Source organism: Rhinatrema bivittatum, chromosome 8 (genome assembly GCF_901001135.1).
Source record: "Rhinatrema bivittatum chromosome 8, aRhiBiv1.1, whole genome shotgun sequence".
In the NCBI taxonomy this organism is placed as follows: domain Eukaryota; kingdom Metazoa; phylum Chordata; class Amphibia; order Gymnophiona; family Rhinatrematidae; genus Rhinatrema; species Rhinatrema bivittatum.
In genome coordinates, this window is record NC_042622.1 from 161,527,080 (window position 1) to 161,548,506 (window position 21,427).

General features: G+C 47.9%; 1 protein-coding gene across 1 annotated transcript in view; it reads right to left on the bottom strand.

Moving 5' to 3' along the window:
• The window catches only part of PRPF8 (pre-mRNA processing factor 8), a 162,470-nt gene that overhangs the window by 76,386 nt on the left and 64,657 nt on the right, over nucleotides 1–21,427 (bottom strand). Inside the window, exons 20-26 of the mRNA XM_029610882.1 lie at nucleotides 16,174–16,412; nucleotides 5,774–5,920; nucleotides 5,452–5,662; nucleotides 5,050–5,166; nucleotides 4,414–4,661; nucleotides 4,146–4,325; nucleotides 3,494–3,629 (exon numbers count right to left, since the gene is read on the bottom strand). Of these exons, the coding sequence (XP_029466742.1) occupies nucleotides 3,494–3,629; nucleotides 4,146–4,325; nucleotides 4,414–4,661; nucleotides 5,050–5,166; nucleotides 5,452–5,662; nucleotides 5,774–5,920; nucleotides 16,174–16,412 (1,278 nt within the window). The remainder of the gene's footprint in view (nucleotides 1–3,493; nucleotides 3,630–4,145; nucleotides 4,326–4,413; nucleotides 4,662–5,049; nucleotides 5,167–5,451; nucleotides 5,663–5,773; nucleotides 5,921–16,173; nucleotides 16,413–21,427) is intronic.

Consider the following 21,427-nt stretch of genomic DNA (forward strand, 5'->3'; position numbering starts at 1 on the left):
AGAGTGTCACAGAGATACTCGCAAGCTGTTTAAAGCTAACTGAAAAATGGGGGAAGGGAAGGCTTCAGTCAGTTAACAGCCTTAAGATAGTGACAGGAACCGACCGAAAAATAAGAATTAGTACTCACCGAGCGTCGTAAAAACGTACGCGGAGGGAGACCTGTGCAGGGAAAAGTGTTTTTTGAAGTGAAAAGTTAAGTGTTTCCATGAGGTAATTAGTTAAAAAAATCCTCACAGAGCTCCAACCGCTATGCTGACTGCAGAGCGGAAAAAAGAAGACTGAGGGAGACACCTGTGGCTCACAGGGATAATTGCAGGCTGGGCATGCTCAGTGCACCCAGTGTGCCAGTGTCAGTCAAAGCTTGTTGAAACTTTGACAGAAAAGTTTTCCGTACAGGGCTCCATCCTCGATGTCACCCATTTGTGAGGACTACCATCCTGCTTGTCCTGTGAGAACTAAGATCACTGAACTGGCAGGGGACCAGCAGTACTGCCTGCAATTCAAGGACCAGGAGTCCAGTAACTGAACTTACTGAATTGGCAGGGGACCAGCAGCTTGGCACTCAGTTCAAAGTCAGATCTGCTTAAAATTATTCTGTTAGGGAGGCAAGACCAAAGCTCAGAGACAAAATCCTGCTGCACCAGGACGTTCTACCACCTGCTGGAAACAAAGAATACTGGCTTTGCCTGGGCTCTACCACTGTAAATACCCATGAAGATGCTGCAGGCAAAGCTGCGTTTTCTATCTGCGCCGGTAGGGGGAAATAATCCACACGTCTGGCCTGGCGTAAACAAGATGAGGAGGAAAGAAAATCATCAAGTAAGAAACCAAGTTTTTCCTTCCTAATCAACCTACCAGACCAGTCCAGAATGCATGGGATGTATCTGAGCTGCCCTTAGACAGTGAAGGAGCCCGACAAACCTGCTGACAAGATACCTGCCCCAAAGGCAGCCCATCTCTCCTGCCTGCACACCTAACAATCTTCCAATTGATTTACATACAGAGAAGGAATTGTTGAAATTCAGGAAGGGGTTAAAATCTTGGCTTTTTCCCAGAATTTGATATTTGAAGGTACCTGTTAATCTTAATTCTCTTTTCAACTATGACTGAACTGTTTTTATTTTTTATTATTATTATTATTTTTAATTATGATGAATTTTTAGGATCATAGGAGATGGGGGGGGGGGGGGGGGGGGGGGGGGGGGGAGGACCAGGCTCCCCGAGGGGGCAGGCCCCGGATCACACGGTCGAACGGGACTCAGACTGGGAGGAGAATCAGATCGCCGTTCCGCGCCTCGAGGCAAAATGGGCCCAAAATCACTCCAGGACGAGCCCCCCCCCCCCCCGGGTAGGCAGCGGGCGCAAACCCCATCCCGTGAGAGGCGCAACCTCTACCTCCCCACACATGCTGAGCACGATAGCCCTCGTGGCATCTGGGGGGGGGGTTTCCAAACAGCACGGTAGGAAAGAAAAAAAAAAAGAACTTAAAATACCCTGCCGACTCGCGGCCTTCCGGAGCTCTGGGAACACTGCAGCACCCAAGGAAATTTGTCTTGGGGCACCGAGGGGAGGGACCGGCCCACCGGTTAATCCCCCTCCAGAGATAGACGGCCCTCCGGGAACAAGGCTTTTAGAGCTGCCTTACCTCTACCGCTGCTGAGTGAAAAGCCTGGGAAAATAAAACCGCACTGAGCTTTTTTTTTTTTATACAACCAACTTGCTGTAGCCAAAAGGTGTTAATTAAATCATCCAGAGCCTTAGAACTCTATAAAAAAAAAAAAAAAAAAAAAGATGTAACTAAATTTAAAGAAATTGGAAAATCAGGACCGCAGGTTCTGTCAACCCTTCTGCTGAGAGTCAGAGAAAATACTGAGAGATCGCAGGTGGCACACCAGGTTAAGAGGGGTGCCTTTTCAGTTTTTTTCTCCGACTCCCTCTGCTGGAAGGGAGACACAACCCAGCGGTCTGGACTGATCCTGGTACGTAAAGGGAAGTAACTGTTTTAAAGCAACCTCTATTCTCCTATCCAAAACATCCTTTAAGGCTGAGCTGCCTTCCACCAGAACAGTCTTCTTTGTGACCACTGAAACCAAAGCATACACATTTAGAAACTTCATTAGTTCCATATCTTCCATGGGTAATGGATACAGCTTCACCATGGCTATACCCACATGCAAGCCAGCTTCTGGCACATCCCGTTCTAAAATCAGCAGAGCCGTTACCATTCTGTGGAAAGGAAAGGTTCTAACCAGTCCTCGCAGATTTTCCAAAATTGAGTCCTCCCCTTTTACTGAAGGCTCCAACAAAGCCTCCTTGATACCTAATTCTGCCAAGGCCTGGCTAATTATAGAGGGAATCTCCTCCCTCCTAAACAGAGTGACAATCCATAGATCATCCCCTTCTGCGCAGGAAACCTCTCCTTCTTCTAGAAGTTTACCCTCCAGATCACTGCCACCCAGGCTCAGCCCTTCCGGGGCTTCCTCCAGGGACTCTGCCCCTAACAAGACCAATGCCATGTCCAGATCCTGCTTCAGATGCAAGCTTTTTTTTTTAAACTTTGATCCAACCAAAACAAATTAAAATCAATACTTCCCCAAAAGAAGAGCCTGCTCAGCTGTTCCCTATTTGTGGCTCTCCTCATCCCTGCCAGGGACCAGTCTTAACCCTCCAGGAATGGAAACGGGAGAAAGGAAGTCTGTAATCCAGCAGGGCAGGAGGGAAATGAGGGAGCCAACATCACTATCAGTCTCTACTACAAAAAAGACCAAGGGGGGGGGGGACGGGACACCACCATCCTCCCTGCTCGTCCTTACTCCACTACAAAGTATGCCTCAGAAGGCAGAAACTTCCTAGGAGCAATCTGCCCCAAGACTTCCAGGCTGCAAGATTTACACTTTCTATTTTCTGCTGGAGACAGAGAAATACTTAATTGTTGCAAGCTTTACAGTGCCCTATAAGTGGTGATGTCAGTGAAACCAGTTGTATCTTCATCTGCTGGCGGGGATGGGGAAGTTTAAAACTGTGGACTGCTGTGGTAGGACAGTATGAAACAGTTAATATGTTTTGGATCAGTCTGGTAATACAGTGGTACCGCTGCCCTGCCTTGTGGGAGACCTGGGTGTGTTTTTGCTTCTCAGATGACTGGGGCTGCTACAGACGTTACACTCACAGCCCTAGCAGATGTCGTCCCAAACCTAACCTAATGGCAACACCTGACAGTCGAACTCCAGATGCTTTATACCAGATTCCAGAAGGAGTGGCAATCTGGGACCCCTGATCAAGGATTGTCAGTGCAATGGCTGGGCTAGATTAGAGGAATGGTCAGGTAGAAATGGTCGGGCAAAACTACAAGGTTCATCATGGCAATAGAGCTCAGTTCCAATTGAGCAGGAGGAAATTGCAAGGTCAAAAAACTGAATACACATAAGAAAGGCAGTGACAGTAGCATACGCAGTACTCAGTGCCAGTGTGAAGCTCTATAAGAGATAATACCTGGTACTGTTTGAAGTCTGTTCGGACTCGCCAACCCTTATCGTAAGCCAGGGTGTGCCTGTCCTTCTGAAAGAGGGTGTTAATGCGGGGAATCCCACGATCCCAGGAATCTTCCAGATCCTCTAAAGTCAGTCGCCTGGAACACAAAACTAATTTTAGGTAGGAAGAACAGGCAAGCGTAAGCTTAAGTCTAGAAAAACAAAGTTCATCCATACATCTAAGTAGGATTCCCTAAGAGAAAGATACTGAACTTTCAGCAATAGAGGGCTGTGCAGCCACTCCCCATAGTGCTTAATGCATTTGGCAGGGGTGAGAGGCACTCCATCAAGGAGGAACAGCTTAACAGAACCTTAGGCTGTTACACTGAAAAGATGTGTACTCTGCCCGAGATGTGGGCACAAAGGCAGTACAAAGTTTCAGAAAAACCCATGCGTTCTATCCAACCGACATCTCTTGGGGAGGGGAGGGTGGGGGAAACGGGGACACTATGCACACCCCTCCCCCAAATGGGGAGCTAAACATTTTCAGTAAGGCTCCGAAAGTAAAAGACAACCAGTCTTTAATCACTATTTCTCCAAGAAATGAAAGAAAAATGTTGCTAAGTCCAGCGGCATCCCTGAGTCTGGCATCGCAGCTTTGGCTTGCGACTCACCTGTTTTGGGCAATGGCCTCCTGTCGCTTGAGGGCATATTCAGCCCAGACACGCTGTGAGTCTATGAATTCACTCTCCCATGGCTGGATGTAGCGGTACAGGTTAGGAATCAGCTGGTCTTCCTCATGGCTCATCCCAGAGCGGAAGTGCGTGATGCCAACATCAGTCTGCTTGGACCACCTGAAGGGAACACAGAATATGAAGTAAGAAAGAGCACTGCATCCTAGGACCCTAAGCCAAAATCAGAAGAGCATCTGTACCGACTCACCTCAGGTCAGACTGTGGGATCAGAACATGCCCCATGGACAGCATTCCCAGGCCCCCCAATTCTTTAGGGGTATAGAAAACCACAGGTGGGAAACGACTTGGCATCTTAGAATTCAGTCCAATTTTGATTCTGGTCTGAATCTTGTTCTCGCATTTTACCAACAGATCCAGCAGCTCCTGAGTGTTTACCACAGCCTCGCGGAAATAGGTCATCAGCCCAATGAGTGCAGTGTTCCACTTGTTCACAATCTACCACAAAGAGAAACCAAGAGCACTTTCTAATCAAGACCTTTGAAACACATGACCCAAAGCCACAATATTAGAAAAGCAGCCACAGAAACCTCCATACACCACCCCCAACAGTTCCATGCCCATCCTGTTCATATGTATTTCATACAAATGCTATAAGCAGCAGGATCCTACCCCATTCTTCACCTCAGACAGCATACAAAGACTGGAACTTTGGCTTGTGATCATGTGGAAGAGGATAGGGAGTGAGGAGTAAGGGATGAGATGGGATGGTAGGGGATGAGGATCAGTCTGTCTCAGTGACTGTTTTCTTTTGAGGTTTTGTACACTGCTTTAGGACATCATGTAACTGCGAAGGTAGTTTATAAGAATGATAAATAAATATTACCTTGGTGAAAGTGGTGGAGCCAGAAGCCATAAGGATCTGTCGGACTCTGTTGTGGAATCTCTGCATAGACTCATCATCTACTCTCAGGAAGCACTGAGCTGTGCGTTCCTTTGTTACCTGCAACCAATACAATGGTAATGAGGAGTCCGCAATCATAAATATGAAAGGGTAGCGCTCTCACCCCACCCACAAAAAGGTTCTCATTAACTATGAAATACTAATGCTACAAGTGCTCTATATGCCCTTAGAACATAAATCCTTCATCTAATGCAAACTTGCACAAATTATGTCAGACTGACTAAGGGAAGCCACCAGCACCTCGCTACCTGGCCTCCCCTTAGGACTTATGAGACATGCAAGTTCTTGCACTGCTGAAACTTTCCATGCCCAGCGCTTGCCTACCTCATTCTGCAGGTTCCAGACCCCATCCTTGTGCGTAAATTCTTCATAGCTTGTGCGACATTTAGGCAGGATGCGACACTCAAAACCACACATGTTGAACAGCAAGTTGGGGTTATCCTTGCTGTATACAGACACAAAGCTGTTCTCCCACTGCACAGTTGTGACAGAGCGAGGCAGACGATTCTTAATGTCCCAGAACACCGCACGGCCTCTGATAAAAAGCATAAAACATGAGCAAGTGAGAGATGACATGCAACCTGTGCTTGGAGGCCCAAGGCAAGTACCATGAATAAACCCCTCCCCTACCACACGGCATACATACAGGTTGACATCATGTTTCATTAGCCGCATCCTGGCATCCCTTGGCCAGCACTTCTTGTTGTTGTAGCCCACAATATTTTCGTTATTGGGATCTGGGTGCTCTGTCAGATAGCGCTGGATCAGGTCTCGAGCCTCATCTGCTGAAAACCTGGAAATTCACAGGAAAAAAATATCATAAGGAGAATTAAAGCACTTTCAAAGCTGCTTTCTGCTCCTATTAAGAAGATTAGAGTGACAGACTATCTGAAGGCTAAAATTCCACTGGCCAAGGAGTCTGCAAACAGAACGCGGTCCAGTGTAGCAAAGAAACAATGCCACAGCAGAATGACACATGAACCCATGTTCAAAGTGGGAGCACAGGCACAGCTCCTTCCAGGGACCCTTCAGAAGAATCTCTTCTGGGGAACTGTGTGATCTCTTGTCCTTGCAGAGAAAGTAGGATACATGAAATCAATTTGCACACATTTCCAATTTTCTGACAATTATGGGTTTTTGCAGGAAACAGATTGCGGAAGAGTGGACTTACAGATGAAAGTGTAAGAAAGTGATGATCCAGGATAAACATTAAGGCATGAGGACCAAAAGGTTTTAAAGGGCTATTCCATATCGTAGGTATTTTCCTATTCCCAGAGCAGATTGCACCTGAGGCATCAGAAGGTGAAGTGTCTTGCCCAAGATCACGAGTCTGTTTTCTCTGTCTCTCCTTATGTTGACCCTATCTCCCACTTGCTGCCTTTCTTAATCAATATCAGAAGGAAATTTTTATCATCTCTTAATTTTCTTTAGCCCTGCTACACCAGTCCAGACAAGTGGGATATTTCCTCCTTCCAGCCGATGGAGGCAGAAAAAGGAAAATTGGTTATCTGCTAATTTTTATTACTGGAATAGCACAGGTCAGTCCAGACTCCTGAGCTTTGCCTCCCTGCCAGCAGATAGAGACAGAGAAAAATTTCACTGACACTGCCATATACCCAGTGTGCCACCTACAGTTCCTCAGTATTTACCTGTACCCAAGTCAAGGTGATAATAAAACACTACCGAAACTCCCAACCCCCAACCGCCCCCCCCTCCCAACGAGGAGGAAGGTGATGTTTCGAAATTTTAGAAAACCTTTCCAAGAACCATGAGAGAATCTCACTGAATCCTTCAACAACTCTGCATTATACATACTGTCAAGTACGAGCAAGCTTTACTGAATGGACAGAGTTCTGCACTGATCTGTGGTATTCCAGGAATGAAAATTAGCAGGTAAGAACCAATTTTCTTTTCCTGTTCATATCCAGATCAATCCAGACTCCTGGGATGTACCCAAGCTTCCCCCTAAACAGGGTGGGACCATGCCACTCCTGCTTGAAGAACACTCTCAACCAAAGCCCATAGAATCCAGGGCTCAGGCATCCAATCAATAATGTCTGACAAACATGTGAAACTATTTTCAATTAGCTGCCTGACAAATCTCTTGCTGCGACACTTGCTGATACTCATCCCATTGCTTAAATTGCTTGCGAGCAATATGAGCGATCCCTCAAACTCTCAGGAACAGGATGACCCTTACAGATGTAAGCTGAGCCAATAGCAGCTTTAGATGCCTTACAGCCTCTCATCTGACTCCCTCCAAAGCACAAAGAGATGACCCGACATTTGGAAACTATTAGTAACCATAAGATATCTCAATAACGCCCGATGTACATCCAACACCTGAAATTCCTTCACGCGAGGTGCGAATGATTCCAAATTTGGAAAGGCCAGAAGCTCCATTTGACTAAGATGGAACAGAGAAACGTTTGGAAGAAAGGAGGATACTGTGCGCAACAAGACCCCAGAGTCCTAAATCTGTAGAAATGGATCTCTACACAACAACGCCCGAAGCTCTGAAATTCTTCTGGCCGAACAAATTGCCACCACAAAAAATTACCTTCAGAGTTAGATCCTTCAGAGTTGCTCTCTTCAGTGGTTCAAATGGAGCCTCACACATGCCCCTCAGAACCAGATTCCAAGATGGGCATATCTTACGTACCAGTGGACGCAAATGTTTGGCTCCCCAAAGAAAATGAATGCGCAGCCAGGAACATCCCCTGTAGTTTTCCCTGAAGACATCCCAAACTGCCACCTGTACTTGGAGAGTTAAAGGCTAGACCTTTAACAAATCCCTTTTGCAGAAGAGTCAAAATATGTGAAACCGAAGCATGAGTCAGCTGCACTTCCTGTCCTAGACACCAGGACTTGAAAACCCTCCAAATCCTCACATAAGCCAGGCATATGGATAGTCTTCTAGCCTGCAGTAAGGTGGTGATGACATCCTCGGAATAACCCTTTTATCTCAGATGTTTCCTCTCAAAAGCCAAGCCACAAGACAGAAGTGAGCCGGTTGATCTGAAAATATTGGACCCTGGTGCAAAAGCCTCGACAGATTATCTAACCTTAGTAGCCTACCACTGCTACGTTGACTAGATCCACAAACCATTGTCGACATTGTCATTATGGAGCCACCAGAATCTGGCCCAGATTTTTCTCAATCCGCCAAAGCACCTTGCCCACAAGCAGCCATGCAGGAAACACAAAAGAATTCCTGGAGGCCAGGGTAGAACCAGAGCATCGATTCATTCTGCTCTGTGCTCCTGCCTGTGACTGTAAAAACAAGCTGCTTTGGCATTCTGTCAAGATACCATTAAGTCCATGTGGGGTATTCCCTATTTGACCCGAATGAGATGCATTGCTTCCTTGACAGTTCCCACTCTCCAGAGTCCAGCTGTTTGTGACTGAAATAATCCGCTTGGGCGTTGTCTACCCCAGCAATATGAGATGCCACTAAGAGTGACAGATGTTCCTCCACCCAACAAACCAACTCCTGGGCCTCTTGAGCTTCTGGCTTGATTCTTGGTTCCTCCCTATCAGTTGATGTAAGCCACCATTGTTGCATTGTCCGACAGGACTCGAACAGGTCAACTGCGTAACTGCAGCAGAAAAAAACACGCAACACAAAACATACCACCCACATCTCTAACCAACTGATAGACCGCGATGCCTCCTCCTTCGACCACTGGTCTTGTGCCGACTCACCTTGGCACACCGCTCCCCAACTGGAAAGACTAGCATTGGTGGTCACCATCATTCAGTTCTGGATTTCCAACGCCACTCCCTGATTCAGACTGGCCTGACCAAGCCATCATTGAGAGACTGGATCTGGCGTCCTCCTTGAGAGGAAGGGCAGATGAAATTCTTCCAATAATGAATTTCAACAAGAGAGAAGAGCCTTCTGTAGAGACTGTATATGAGCAAATGCCCAAGAACTAGCTGTTGGAAACAGGATGCTGGGCTTGATGGACCCTTGGTCTGACCCAGTATGGCATTTTCTTATGTTCTTATGACTTTTTCTTTCTACAAATCAGTGAGGAAGTAGATGTTCAGGGAGTGGGATATCCCTGAGACCAGCCTGAAGGTTGGTAGAGCAAAGGCAAAATTGTACCCATTACCAGAGGAGACACTTGAGCTTTTGATGCGTCTGAAAATGGACGTTTCAATGTTGGTGGTGACTGAGAAGACTTCCATTCCAGTGGCCGAGTCAGCCGTGCTAAAGGATGTTCAGGACAGGAAACTGTAAGTTCATCTCAAGAAGATCTTTGAGGTGTCAGTGTTGGACGTACGAGCTGCGATTTGCAGTAATTTTATGCAAAGGGCATGCTTGTGCTGGGTCCAACACTCGCAGGCCTAAAAACCTTCGGGAGCATTTGGAGACGGTGGTAACATGTTGCAGATGCCTTATATATGACCTGATCAGAACGTCCTCCAGGATTATGATGTCGATAGTGTTGGCCAGGAGACTGCTTTGGTTAAGGAACTGGTTGGTGGATGTGTGATCCAAGTCATAGTTAGGAACTCTGCCGCTTTAGTGGCAAGCTCCTGTTTGGGGAAGACGGAGCAACTGGTTAAACATCTGAGAGTCCAAAGGGCATACACACAGTTAATGTGACACCAACATTGCTCTATGCTTCAACGGAAAGAGGAAATGTGGGACAAAGGATTTGCATTCACAAATAAGCGTGGGAGTAGCTTGCTTGTTGCGGTGGTTACTACCCCGAACCAATTAAGCCTGATACTTCACAGCTCACTGCTTCAACAGCAGGGGGGGATGAAGAAAAGAAGATGTATATTAAGACAACCAACAAGGACTAAATTGCACAGGCTGTGTAAACAAATAAGCATGGGAGTAGCTTGCTTATTGCGGCGGTTACTACCACTAACCAATTAGGCTTGATACTTCACTTTTATGCAGCTCCAGCACTGCTCTCTACATCAATAGCAGGTGTGGAAGGAAATTAGAACCAAAAAGTTACCAATAAGGGCCCTGACCTCAGCAGTCAGAGTAACAGATAAGTATGAGAAAAATAACCGTGAAAGCTTGCTGGGCAGACTGAATGGGCCGTTTGGTCTTCTGCCGTCATTTCTGTTTCTATGAAACGCTGGTGGTCCTGGCGGATTGGAATATGAAGATAGGCCTCCAAGAAATTCCAGGGAGGTTAAGAACTCTCCTGGTTGTACGGCCATTATGACTGAACGAAGAGTTTCCATGCAGAAGTGTATTATGCGCAAATAAAGATTGATGCGCTCGAGATTTATTATACCGATATTAGTTACATCATACCGTTTAAATCATAACTGCAGGTTGAAATTACATTAAACAGGTACAGGGTATGGGACTAGAAGGAACAAGAGCGATAGCAAGGAGCTAGCAAACAAGTGCAAGAACAAGTGCAAAAACAGGTAAACAATGTAACAAGTGACAAAACCTGGTGAACAATGTAACCTAACTTTATACATAGGCTCTGGTCTAGTATTGTTGCAGCAAGGAGTAAGATCCATAATGGGGCGAAAGGAATCCTCCTGAGGCGCCTTATCAATGTAGATTCCACTGCCAGTTTCTTGTGCTGGGAGTGGCAAGGAGACACAATGAGCATGTCCCGAGGGACATTACGAAATTACAGAGCGTATCCTTCTCGAATGATGTTCAAGTACCCATTTGTCCAAAGTGATCTCGACTCACTGCTGATAGAAGAGGGGTAGTCAGCCCCCTACCTCCTCGTCCCGTGGATGGGTTGGTCAAACTTCATTGGGGTGCTCGGGTCAAACCTGAGCTCGAACCAGTTCCTCTTTTTGGTTAATGGCTCTGAAAAGGACGGAGACTTCCCCGAAGGTAGAGATGTCTGAAATGGCAAGTTTCTGTAGGGCTGAAAACACTGGGAGCACCTGGTCCGACCCCTCATAGGCAAGGGGCACTGAAACCTCTTTTTCTTATCTTCCAGTAGCTGCAGCACTGGAGATTCACCCCATTTACTGGCCAACTTTTCCAATTTTCTTCTGAATAGGAGGGATCCCTTAAAGGGCATCTTTATGAGGTTTGCCTTAGAGGTTGTATCTGCTGACCAATTTCACAGCCATAGGTATCTTTTGGCTGCCAACGCTGAGGCTACCCCTTTGGCCAAGGTACGCACTAGGTCAGAGCTTGCATCCGCTAAGAATGCTGTGGCGGGCTCCATCGCCTCTCTGGAATGCACCCCTGAGCTATCTGTCTCTCTCTCGAGAAGCAGACATGAGTGAGCCACCAGGGCACAACAGGAAGTGATCTGCAGCATCATTGCTTTTGCATCAAAGGCTTGCTTAAGGATGGACTCCAGCCACCTATTGTGTGCACCCTTCAAGGCTGCTCCTCCCTCTACAGGGATAGTTCGCTTCGAAACAGCGCAGACCAGGGCATTCACTTTCGGGAAACGCAGGCGTTTTGGCCTCTGGGTCCAGAGGGTACAGGGTCTTCAATGCCCAGCCACCTTTAAAGCTGGCTTCCAGCTTATTCCAGGTCAATTAACTCCTGGATGGCTTCCAGCATCGGGAAATAGCAAGAGGCTTTCCATAGACACCAGGATGTGGTTCTTCTTTGGATCCGACATAGGGCCTGTGCCAGGAACTCTGAGTCTTCAGGGTCTGGGAAACCAGTGCTGGCAATTCATCTCTGTGGAAAAACCGTAACATGGTCTGGTATGGTTCCAAGCTTGGAAGGATTTTCCCGTTCGCCAATGAGCCTGCATCCCCTTCTCAGAATAAGATACAAAATATGGATCCCATGTTAAACGCTCATGAGACTAAAATTAATGAAATTACAGAGCAGCTTTCGTCTGTGAAAGAAGTGCAAGTAAATTTAATTCAATCTGATAATATGAGAAGAAAATATGAAAACATCGAAAATAAGTTGCGTTATTTGAACTTAAGAGTACTAAACTTTCCTTGCATAAGATTAATATCACCTAGGGAACAATTTAAAAAATATCTTATGGAAGTGCTTTTGATTTCTCCAGATTCATTACCACAGATTTCAAAAATGTATTATGCCCCTACTCCTAAGAATGGTAATGATACAGGAGTAAGATCTCCAAATATAAATATAGATTTAGAACTGCTTTTTTTTTTTTTTTTTTTTTTTTTTTTTTTTTTAGAAGCGCCTACTGAAGAACAGATTGAATATAGGAGAATACTACTGGTAACTTTTGTCCATGACTGATAGAGACTTAATTTTGAGATTGTTTCTCCGTAGTCGTAATAGATTGTATTACGGACAAAAAGTATGGATCTACCCAGACGTTACTAGAAGACACAAACTAGAAGGAAAATCTTGGTTGGTATGATGCGGAAGTGAAATCATGGGGAATCCAGTTAATTATCAGATATCCATGCAAATACATGTTTAACTATAAGGATAATAGATATATTTCTATGAGCCCTCGCAATTAAGAATTTTTATTGATACATGCAAGGGTAAGACCAGTAACATCTAATTGTTTGATGTGATATAAAGAAAGAAGCTGCTAGCCTCCTTTACTTATATTGAAGGTTTGGAAAGATAGATTGAAATGTTCTGGATAACTCCTGAGATCCTTTTTTTGCTTTATAAAATGGTTTACAGAAATTATAGTTTATATCATCTAGATTTGTTATGCAGATTTCATATGTGAGATTAACATAAGATGTAAACTTTGTTTAATGTTAAAAAAAATTTGATAAATATAGAACTTAAAAAAAAAAAAAGGAATACTTTGCCCTTTTAAGTGTTGAACAGGGTTCTCAGGTACACCAAGGACTGGGAAGGCTCCAGGTGACTCTTCTGGAGATTGATGACCCAACCCAAGGCACAAAGAGTGCTCATGACTCTCCGCAGGGACCGCTCGCATTCCTCCTTTGACCGCTCGAATCAGCCAATCGTCCAGGCAAGGATGAACCAGAATTCCCTCTTGCGAAGAGCTGCCGCAACTACTACCATCACCTTGGTGAAAATGCGGGGTGTCATCGCCAGACCAAAGGGAAGGGCTCGCAACTGAAAGTGTTGTTCCATTACCATGAAACGAAGACACCTTTGATGATTCAGTCAAATGGGAATGTGCAAATACGCCTCCATGAGGTCCAGAGAGTCCAAGAACTCTCTCTTGTGCACTGCGGCCACTACCGTGTGCAGGGTTTCCATGCGGAAGTGCAGGACCCGAAGGAATCTATTTACCTTCTGCAAATCGAGAATGGGCCGAAAAGTACCTTCCTTCTTGGGAACCACAAAGTATGGAGTACCGTCCCTGCCCCCATTCTGGAGACGGCACAGAAACAATGGCCTCTAAAGTGAAAAAACGTCGTAGGGTCCCCGACACCGCCTCCCGCTTGCTGCAAGAGGAGATGTGGGATTTCACAAAGGCCTCCCTGATGGGGCAGGAAAATTCTAGAGCATAGCCCCTCCTTTATTACCTTTAAGACCCAATAGTCTGAGGTAATCTTTTCCCACTCCTCCTAAAAGCTGGACAATATGCCTCCTACAGCTTCTACAGAGGAGTGGGGAACACTGGCTTCAGTGGGCCACCTTTCCACTTCCGGAGCTCTAACCTGCTCCATCTCTGCATGGCCTGCGGGTACCACAAAAGGATTGCTGCCGCCCCAAGCCCTGCTTCGCTACCACAGTAGCAGACTTATTGGCCCAGAAACGATGCGAATCCCAGAAATGCGCCCAAGATGGGAAAACCTTCTTGCCCGGCTTCCTATCTTCTGGCAGCCTATTGCCCTTGAACTCTCCCAACAGCTTCACCAGCTGATCCAGATCCTCTCCGAAGTAGCTTCCCTTTAAAAGGGAGGTTACCCAGCTAAGCTTTGGATGACAAATCCGCTGACCAATTGTGGAGCCACAAGAGCCTGCGGGCCGCCACAGAAGAAACCATAGTACGTGCAGACATCCGCACCAAGTCATAGAGCGCGTCCGCCACATAAGCGAAACCCACCTCAAGATGAGCAGGCATAACCCCAAGGGTCTTCTGTACTCAAGAGACAGGCTCACTGCATCAAGCTGGCACACACAGCCGCACACAGACTCAAACGCCAAGACTTCAAACATCCGCTTGAGCTGAATCTCTAGCTTGCGGTGCTGCACATCCTTCAACGGTGTGGCCCCCGCAACAGGAATCGTAGTTTTCTTCGTGACCGCTGAAACTGCGGCATCCACTTTCGGAATCTTCAGAAGATCCAGTGTCTCCTCCATCAAGGGATAAAGTTTAGCCATCATTCTGCCCACTTTTAGACCTGCATCAGGGAAGTCCCACTCCAGGGTCACCAACTTCCAGATCTTTCTGGGCAAAGGAAAGGCAGTCGTCGGCCCCCGAAGATCACTGACAACCAGATTCACTCCCTCACTATCAGACTCATCCTGAGAGACCTTCACTCCCAAACTCCTCCAAGACCTGGGGGATTAAGGGGCATAATTTCACCCATTTAAAGAGGCGTATAACACATGGGTCGTCACCCTCAGGAGTCAAAGTCGTCCGGATCATCATCCTTGGGATCATCCGCTGAATCAGGAACAGGAGCAGCATCCGCTGCATCCGGATCTCCCTGGGGGGGGGGGGGGGGGGGGGTCAGACAGGTCCCCCTGCGGTGCCGCCACATCACCATCATCTTACACCGAAGAAGGAGAAGGGAGAAACCCGCCTGAGGCCCAGACGATGGAGAAGATTCCCAGAGCCCTGGGAAGACTTTTTGGGCTCAGAAGCAGGGGTCTCCAAGCTTCTCCCTGCGGGTCTTTTTGCCCCACCTTCCTGGCCAGATATGATCTGTGCAACAGGAGCATGAAATCAAAGGAAAATTCCCCTGGGTCCTCCTCCCCCAAGAGAGGCAGCCCATCCCCGGGCCCACGCTCCCCCCCCCCAGAGCACCCAGCCCCATCAGGGAGAGGGGAGGGGGAAGGGAATCACACAAACTCTCTGGGCTGCCCCAAGGGCTTTCCACTGCGGGAGGCGGCACCAGCCCGGCAGAGTGCAGACCACAGGTAACCAGTCGACTACCCGAAGTTCCCTCCTGCCCTGATTTACATGCGGGGCAGAGGGAGTGGGAGTCCAGACGGCCCGAAGCCTTGCCACATGCACGGCAAGCAGCCATCTTGGGTTTGGGTGCCATGAGGAAGGTGCACGGCACACGGGGGCCATCTCCTGCTAGGGCGCACATGCAGATCCAAAAATAAAGCGCCGAGTCTACCGCCCGGGGACCCTGAGCACAAGGTATCTAGCGTGAAGGCCGCAAACGCCACCACTGACAACCCCACCGAGGAAATGAAGAGGCCCCAAGACCCTCATCCATGAGATGGGCCCGAAAACCCCAAGCCCCTCATCGCTAAAGCCCAGAGCTCCAGGCTGCCGACCATCACCAAAAACTCCACTGCTCTCCTCTGTACCAGTCGCCAGCAGCCGTTGGACTAGACTCACCATCGTTTTGACCTCGCCTGAAAAAAGCTGGCTCTGAGAAGACACAACAGCTCCTCTTTTTTTTTAAACTTTATTCTCTCCACAGAAAGGGAAATCTTTCCCGCAGGAACGGTAGTGCCCAAGAGAGCAGCCACGGAGGGCAGAGGGAACCAGAACCTCTGGCTACCAAGCCCTCCGGAACATTGTGGGCTAGACCCAGGCAGGGGCATCCAAACCCATCCCGGTCTCCTGGATCCAGCTGAGGGATGGCCCAAGAAGGTGCCTAACACCTCAGGAAGCTCTTCCGTTGCCTAAACTAGTATTATCTACTCTGTTTCTTTTTTTTTTTTTAAACTAGCACCTAGACTGCAGGTATGCACCTCTACCATCTGCTGGAGTCAGAGAAATATTGAGAGACTGCAGGTGGCACTATCGGTTAAGTAGCAGTGCCTCAAAATTGTTTCTCTGACTCCATCTGCTGGTGGGAATACATAACTCACTGGTCTGGACTGATCTGGGTATGTCCAGGAACTACCATTTTGTGTCTTGCTACTCTATCATCTTCAGAAATCGTGCAGACAGCAAGACAGAAAGGGATACACTAAAAAACCAAGTTTCAAAGAGCAGGGGAGAGGAAGGCAGTATGTACCTGAAGAAGATGTGGATTCTGTCAATATATCTGCAGTATAGACGAATGGGATGAGCTACCTCCGTGGCAATGTCTTGGAAACTGAGAAAGTCATTTGGCATCTGTGGTGGCCCTGCCATCTCACTGGCTCTGTGCAGGCCAAGCACAAGCAGGTCCATCACCAGCCCATAATACTGCACAATGAAGGATGCAAACTGAAGTCCACGGATAATCCCATATGAGTTAGTATGATTCATGTCCTAAAGGGGGAAAAAAGTACAGTTAGTCTCCTACAACTCATCTACAATATGATTCTGACAAATCCCCCCAGAGCCATAGCCAGGCAATGTGGTGCCTATGGCCAAATGAAAAACTGCATCCTCACTGAGTGGATTTCCTGTGGGCTGACACGCGATCTAGATAGAAGGCTAGGGCACGTTTGCAGTCCAAGGAATGCCGAGTCTGTTCTCCTGGGTTTCAATGGGGCCTGGGAAAGCAGGTAGGTAGGATGATGGATTGATTAATGTGGAATTCCGATACTAACTTTGGTAAAAACTTAGGGTGAGTGCGGAGCACTACCCTGTCATGCAGAATTTTAGTGTAAGGCGGGTAGGTAACTAAAGCCTGCAACTCACTAACTCTGCAAGCGGAGGTAATAGCGAGAAGAAAAACTACTTTCCAGGTGAGATAACTGAGTTCAGGACAGTGGAGAGAATCAAACGGAGATTTCATGAGCCGCCCCAAAACTACGTTAAGGTCCCAAGCAGGGGCCGGAGGACGCAGTGGAGGTTTTAAGTGGAGTAAGCCTCTCATAAAGTGTATTACTAAGGGCTGTGTTGAAATAGCGACATCCCCCATGCCCTTATGGATTGCGGCTACCGCAATGACATGCACCCTGATGGAGGACGTTTTCAGGCCTGACTGACAGGTGCCAGAGATAGTCCAGAAACCTCGCCGTGGAACAAGTGAAGGGATCTATGGACATGAAAGTGCACCAGACCGTAAACCTCTTCCATTTAGAACGATAAGACCTTCACGTGGAAGGCTTTCGTGAAGCTACCAGGACTCGGGACACAGACTCTGAAAGGTTAAGAGGTTGGAGTATTAACCTTTCAACATCCAGGCAGTCAGGGATAGGGCCTGGAGGCTGGGGTGGAGAAGGCACCCGCTCTGAGTTATCAGAAGCAGATCCTTCCCCAGAGGAATGTGCTGGCACACAGAGGTCCTGGAGGATTGGGAACCATTTCACCCCGTCCCTCCACAACTTCACGAGAGTCTTCGATATGAGTGGAAGTGGAGGGTACGCATAGAGGAGACCGCTGGCCCATGAGAAGGTGAAAGCGTCTCTCAGCTGAGAATGGTAGCTGTGAGTGAGAAAGCAGAAGTTTTCTACTTTGCAGTTGTGGACTGATGCAAAGAGGTCTATGTGAGGGTAACTCCAACGTTGGAATATTATGTCCGTTACCGTGGGGTTGAGAGACCACTTGTGAGGATGAAAGGTGTGACTCAACTTGTCCACCAACACATTGTCCACACCTGGCAAGTAGGTGGCTGTGAGGCACATAGAGTGGGAAAGGGCCCATGCCCATATCTGTGCAGCTTCCTGATACAGGAGGTAGAAGCCAGTTCCCCCTTGCTTGTTGATGTACCACATTGCTACCTGATTGTCGGTTTGAATCAGGATGACCTTGTTCGAAAGTCAATCCTGAAAAACCTTGAGGGCATATCTGATTGCCCAAAGCTCCAGGAAATGTATCTGATGTTTGGCTTCTTCTGGAGACCAGGTTCCCTGGGACTGTAGATCACCGACATGAGCACAACAGCCTAGGTTGGAGGCATCTGTCATCAAGGTAATTTGAGGTTCTGGAGCCTGAAATGGAAGGCCTTGAAGTAGATTGGAGTGTTGTGTCCACCAGGCGAGTGACAGGCAGAGCTGTGTGGTAACATGAACAATGCTGGACATTGGCTGACAAGCTTGAATTCACTGGGATTTTAAGGTCCACTGCATTACACCCTCATGGCTAGGTGCGCCATTGGAGTGACATGCACCGCAGACGCCATGTGACCCAGCAGTATGAGGAAGTGATGAGCAGTTGAGGATACTCGAGCCTGTAAATGGTGTGCATGGGAGGCCAGGGTGAAAGCGTGATCCTGAGGGAGGAAGGCTTTCGCCTGTCAGGTGTTTAGGTCAGCCCCTATAAAGGATAGGGTTTGGGATGGAACTATCTTGGATTTGGGATTGTTGATTAGAAACCCAAGGGAGATCCGGGTATGTAGAATGAGACGCAAGGACGCCAAAGCGGCTTGCTGAGTCGGAGCCCTTATCAACCAATCGTCGAGATAAGGGTAGATCGACACCCTGACCCCTGAGGAAGGCTGCGACCACTACGAGGCACTTGGTAAAGACTCATGGAGCAGATGCTAGGCCGAATGGTAGAACTCTGTACTGGAAGTGGCGAGGACAGACCAGGAATCGCAGGAATTTGCTATGAGATGGAGTGAGTGAGATGTGTGTGTATGCATCTTGGAGATCCAGAGAGCACAGCCAATCTCCTTTTTGTAGCAGAGGAAGTAGAGAGCCCAAGGTCACCATCCTGAACTTCTCCCTTTGCAGAACTTGCTTAGGGCGCGAAGGTTCAGGATTGGACGAACACCACCTGACTTTTTTGGGATGAGAAAATACCGGGAATAGAATCCCTGCCCCTGCTGGGAGAGGGACAATGGTTCTATTGCCTTGGATTGTAGGAGGGTTGAGACCTCCTGTTCTAAAAGGGGAGAGTGGTCGGACAATCCCCACGTCAGCCGAGGTGAAGAATCCGCCGGTACAGTCAGGAAGTTGAGGTGGTAACCTTGAATGACTACCACAAGCACCCACTGATCGGTGGTGACTGTGTGCCAAATATTGGTGAAGTGGCACAGTTGGCCGCCAACCGGTACAGCTGGAAGAGGAGGTTGGCATATGCTCTCCAGGAAGGAGTCAAAACCCCGACGCTAGACCCGGCTGAGGAGCTGGTTGGGCCTTCTGAGGTTGGGATTCTCTAGACTGACCTTTTTGATAAGGCTTAGAAGGGTGCCCTTGGGAAGCCGGAGGATAATACCTTCTTGGTTTGTAAGCCGGCCTCTTAGAATCTCGCCTGAATATCCTCTTAGAGGTGGACGAGAAGTCAGCAGGCACTGAGGAAAGTTGACGCAGCGTTTCATGGTGGTCTTTTAGTTGCGCCACAGTCTCCTGGATTTTATCTCCAAAGAGACTGTCACCAGCACAGGGCAGGTCAGCCAATCTATCCTGTACCTCTGGTCTCAGGTTGTAAGATTTCAACCAGGCCCACCTTCTTGCACTAATCTTCTTCCACTAATTCTTGTTTCATAACCTTGTTCTATGTAATGCCTTTTGGCAATTTTCATGTTCTGTTTCAATGTAAACCGATGTGATCTTTATTTCATATAGGAACACCGGTATATAAAAATCTAAAAATAAATAAAATAAATAATCCCCGCTGCGTACACCCTTAGAGGCAGTGTCAAAAATATTATACGCAGTACGGACCTCATGCTTGTCCACATCCAGGCCTTTTTGAGCCAGAGCATTAAGGTCATCCTGGAACTGGTTAGGGAAAGATTCAGCAAAATCCTGGATACTCTTAAAAAGGTTTTTGTTATATTGGGTCATGTATAACTGGTAAGACGCAATGAGAGAGAGAAGCATTGAGCTATGAAAGACCTGTCTGCCAAAAGCATAGAGGGATTTTTGCTCCTTCCCTGGAGATATGGAGGAATGAGGTTTGGAACGCCGTGCCGTTTTCTGGGCTGATTCCACAACCATAGAGTGATGATCCAGTTGTGATCTTTGAAACCCAGGAGCTGACTGAACCAGATAGGTGGCATCTGTCTTACGGTTGACAGACGGAACTGAACCTGGGTGCTCCCAATTCCTCTTTAGAAGATCAATTAGGATTTCATGAATAGGAATAGACATAATTTCCTTAGGGGCATCAAGAAACTGGAGTACTTCCAGCATCTTGTGCCATGAGTCCTCTTCTGTCTGAAGCTGAGAAGGAATTGTCTCAGACATTTCTTTAATAAAGTTAATAAAGGACAGATCCTCTGGAGGAGAACGCCTTCTCTCTTCGGGAGGAGAGGGCTGTGAAGGGAGATCATCTGTATCCTGGGAAGAATCATCAGTCCAAGGATCATAAGGTTGATCACCAGCTCCCTGAGGATCTTCAGAGGGAAGAAACGGCATTATTCCTGAAGGGCCAGGCCTGGGCATCAACGGCATCGAAGGAGGCGCCGACGGAACCGGTGACATTGATGGATGAGACGGTGGCAGAATTCCAGACGGCGGTATGGGTATCTGTGTTTCTTCGCCATCCGATGATAAAGAAATTGGTGTCGAAGGGAGAGGGTATACCGGTGTCCTTGGTTCCAGCGGTGGAAGGGCACCGATCAACGCATCCAGTCTACCCAGTAGCGGTGCGAGCGCCAAGGAAATCGGATTGGTGACTGGTTCGGGGACCGGTACCGGCACCGATGGAGGCTGGAATCCTTGTAGTGCTTTCCCAATGGCCTCTTGGATCATCTGATCCAATTCCTCACGGAAGCTTGGGGCGTGTAACCCCAGCTCCAGAGTAGGAGGCAATAGAGGCGTAGCCGGAGGGTCCACCGGTAAAAGTGGAGTCACGGCTCCCTGCACCAATGATGGTGGGGAATGCCTCGGTGACCCAGTCACAGAGGAGGATGGGATCTTCTCTGGGCGGGATTTGTCGGAGGCTCTGTCGACGCCGAGGGCTTGCCTGGATCAGCGGATTGAGCCTTCCGATGCCGGTGTTGACGCTTTTCACGATGTTCCCCTCGGTCCTTTCTCCTGAGGCGATGAGGACAAAGTCGACACCTTCGGAGTAGTCGATGCAGGTCGGGCAGCACCGGTGTCCCACTGCTGGCGAGAGGTCAATGACACCGGCTCAGACGAAGTGGTCGATGGAGTTGGGGGTTTTGAATAAAAAAGAAACTCCATTTTTTCTAAGCGGGCTTTACGGCCCTTCGGTGTCATTTGGGCACATTTGGTGCAAGTGGGGGTATCATGGCCGGACCCCAAGCACAATACACAAACTCTATGTGGGTCTGTGATGGACACTGTCCGAGGACAATCGGGGCCCCGACGAAAACCTGACACCATGGCTTCAACAAAATTTAGCCCTGGTGCAGTCGATGGCCAGTAGGCCCCACAGGAAAAATTCTATGGGAATCGACCGCAAACGAGGGTAAAGCCTTACGT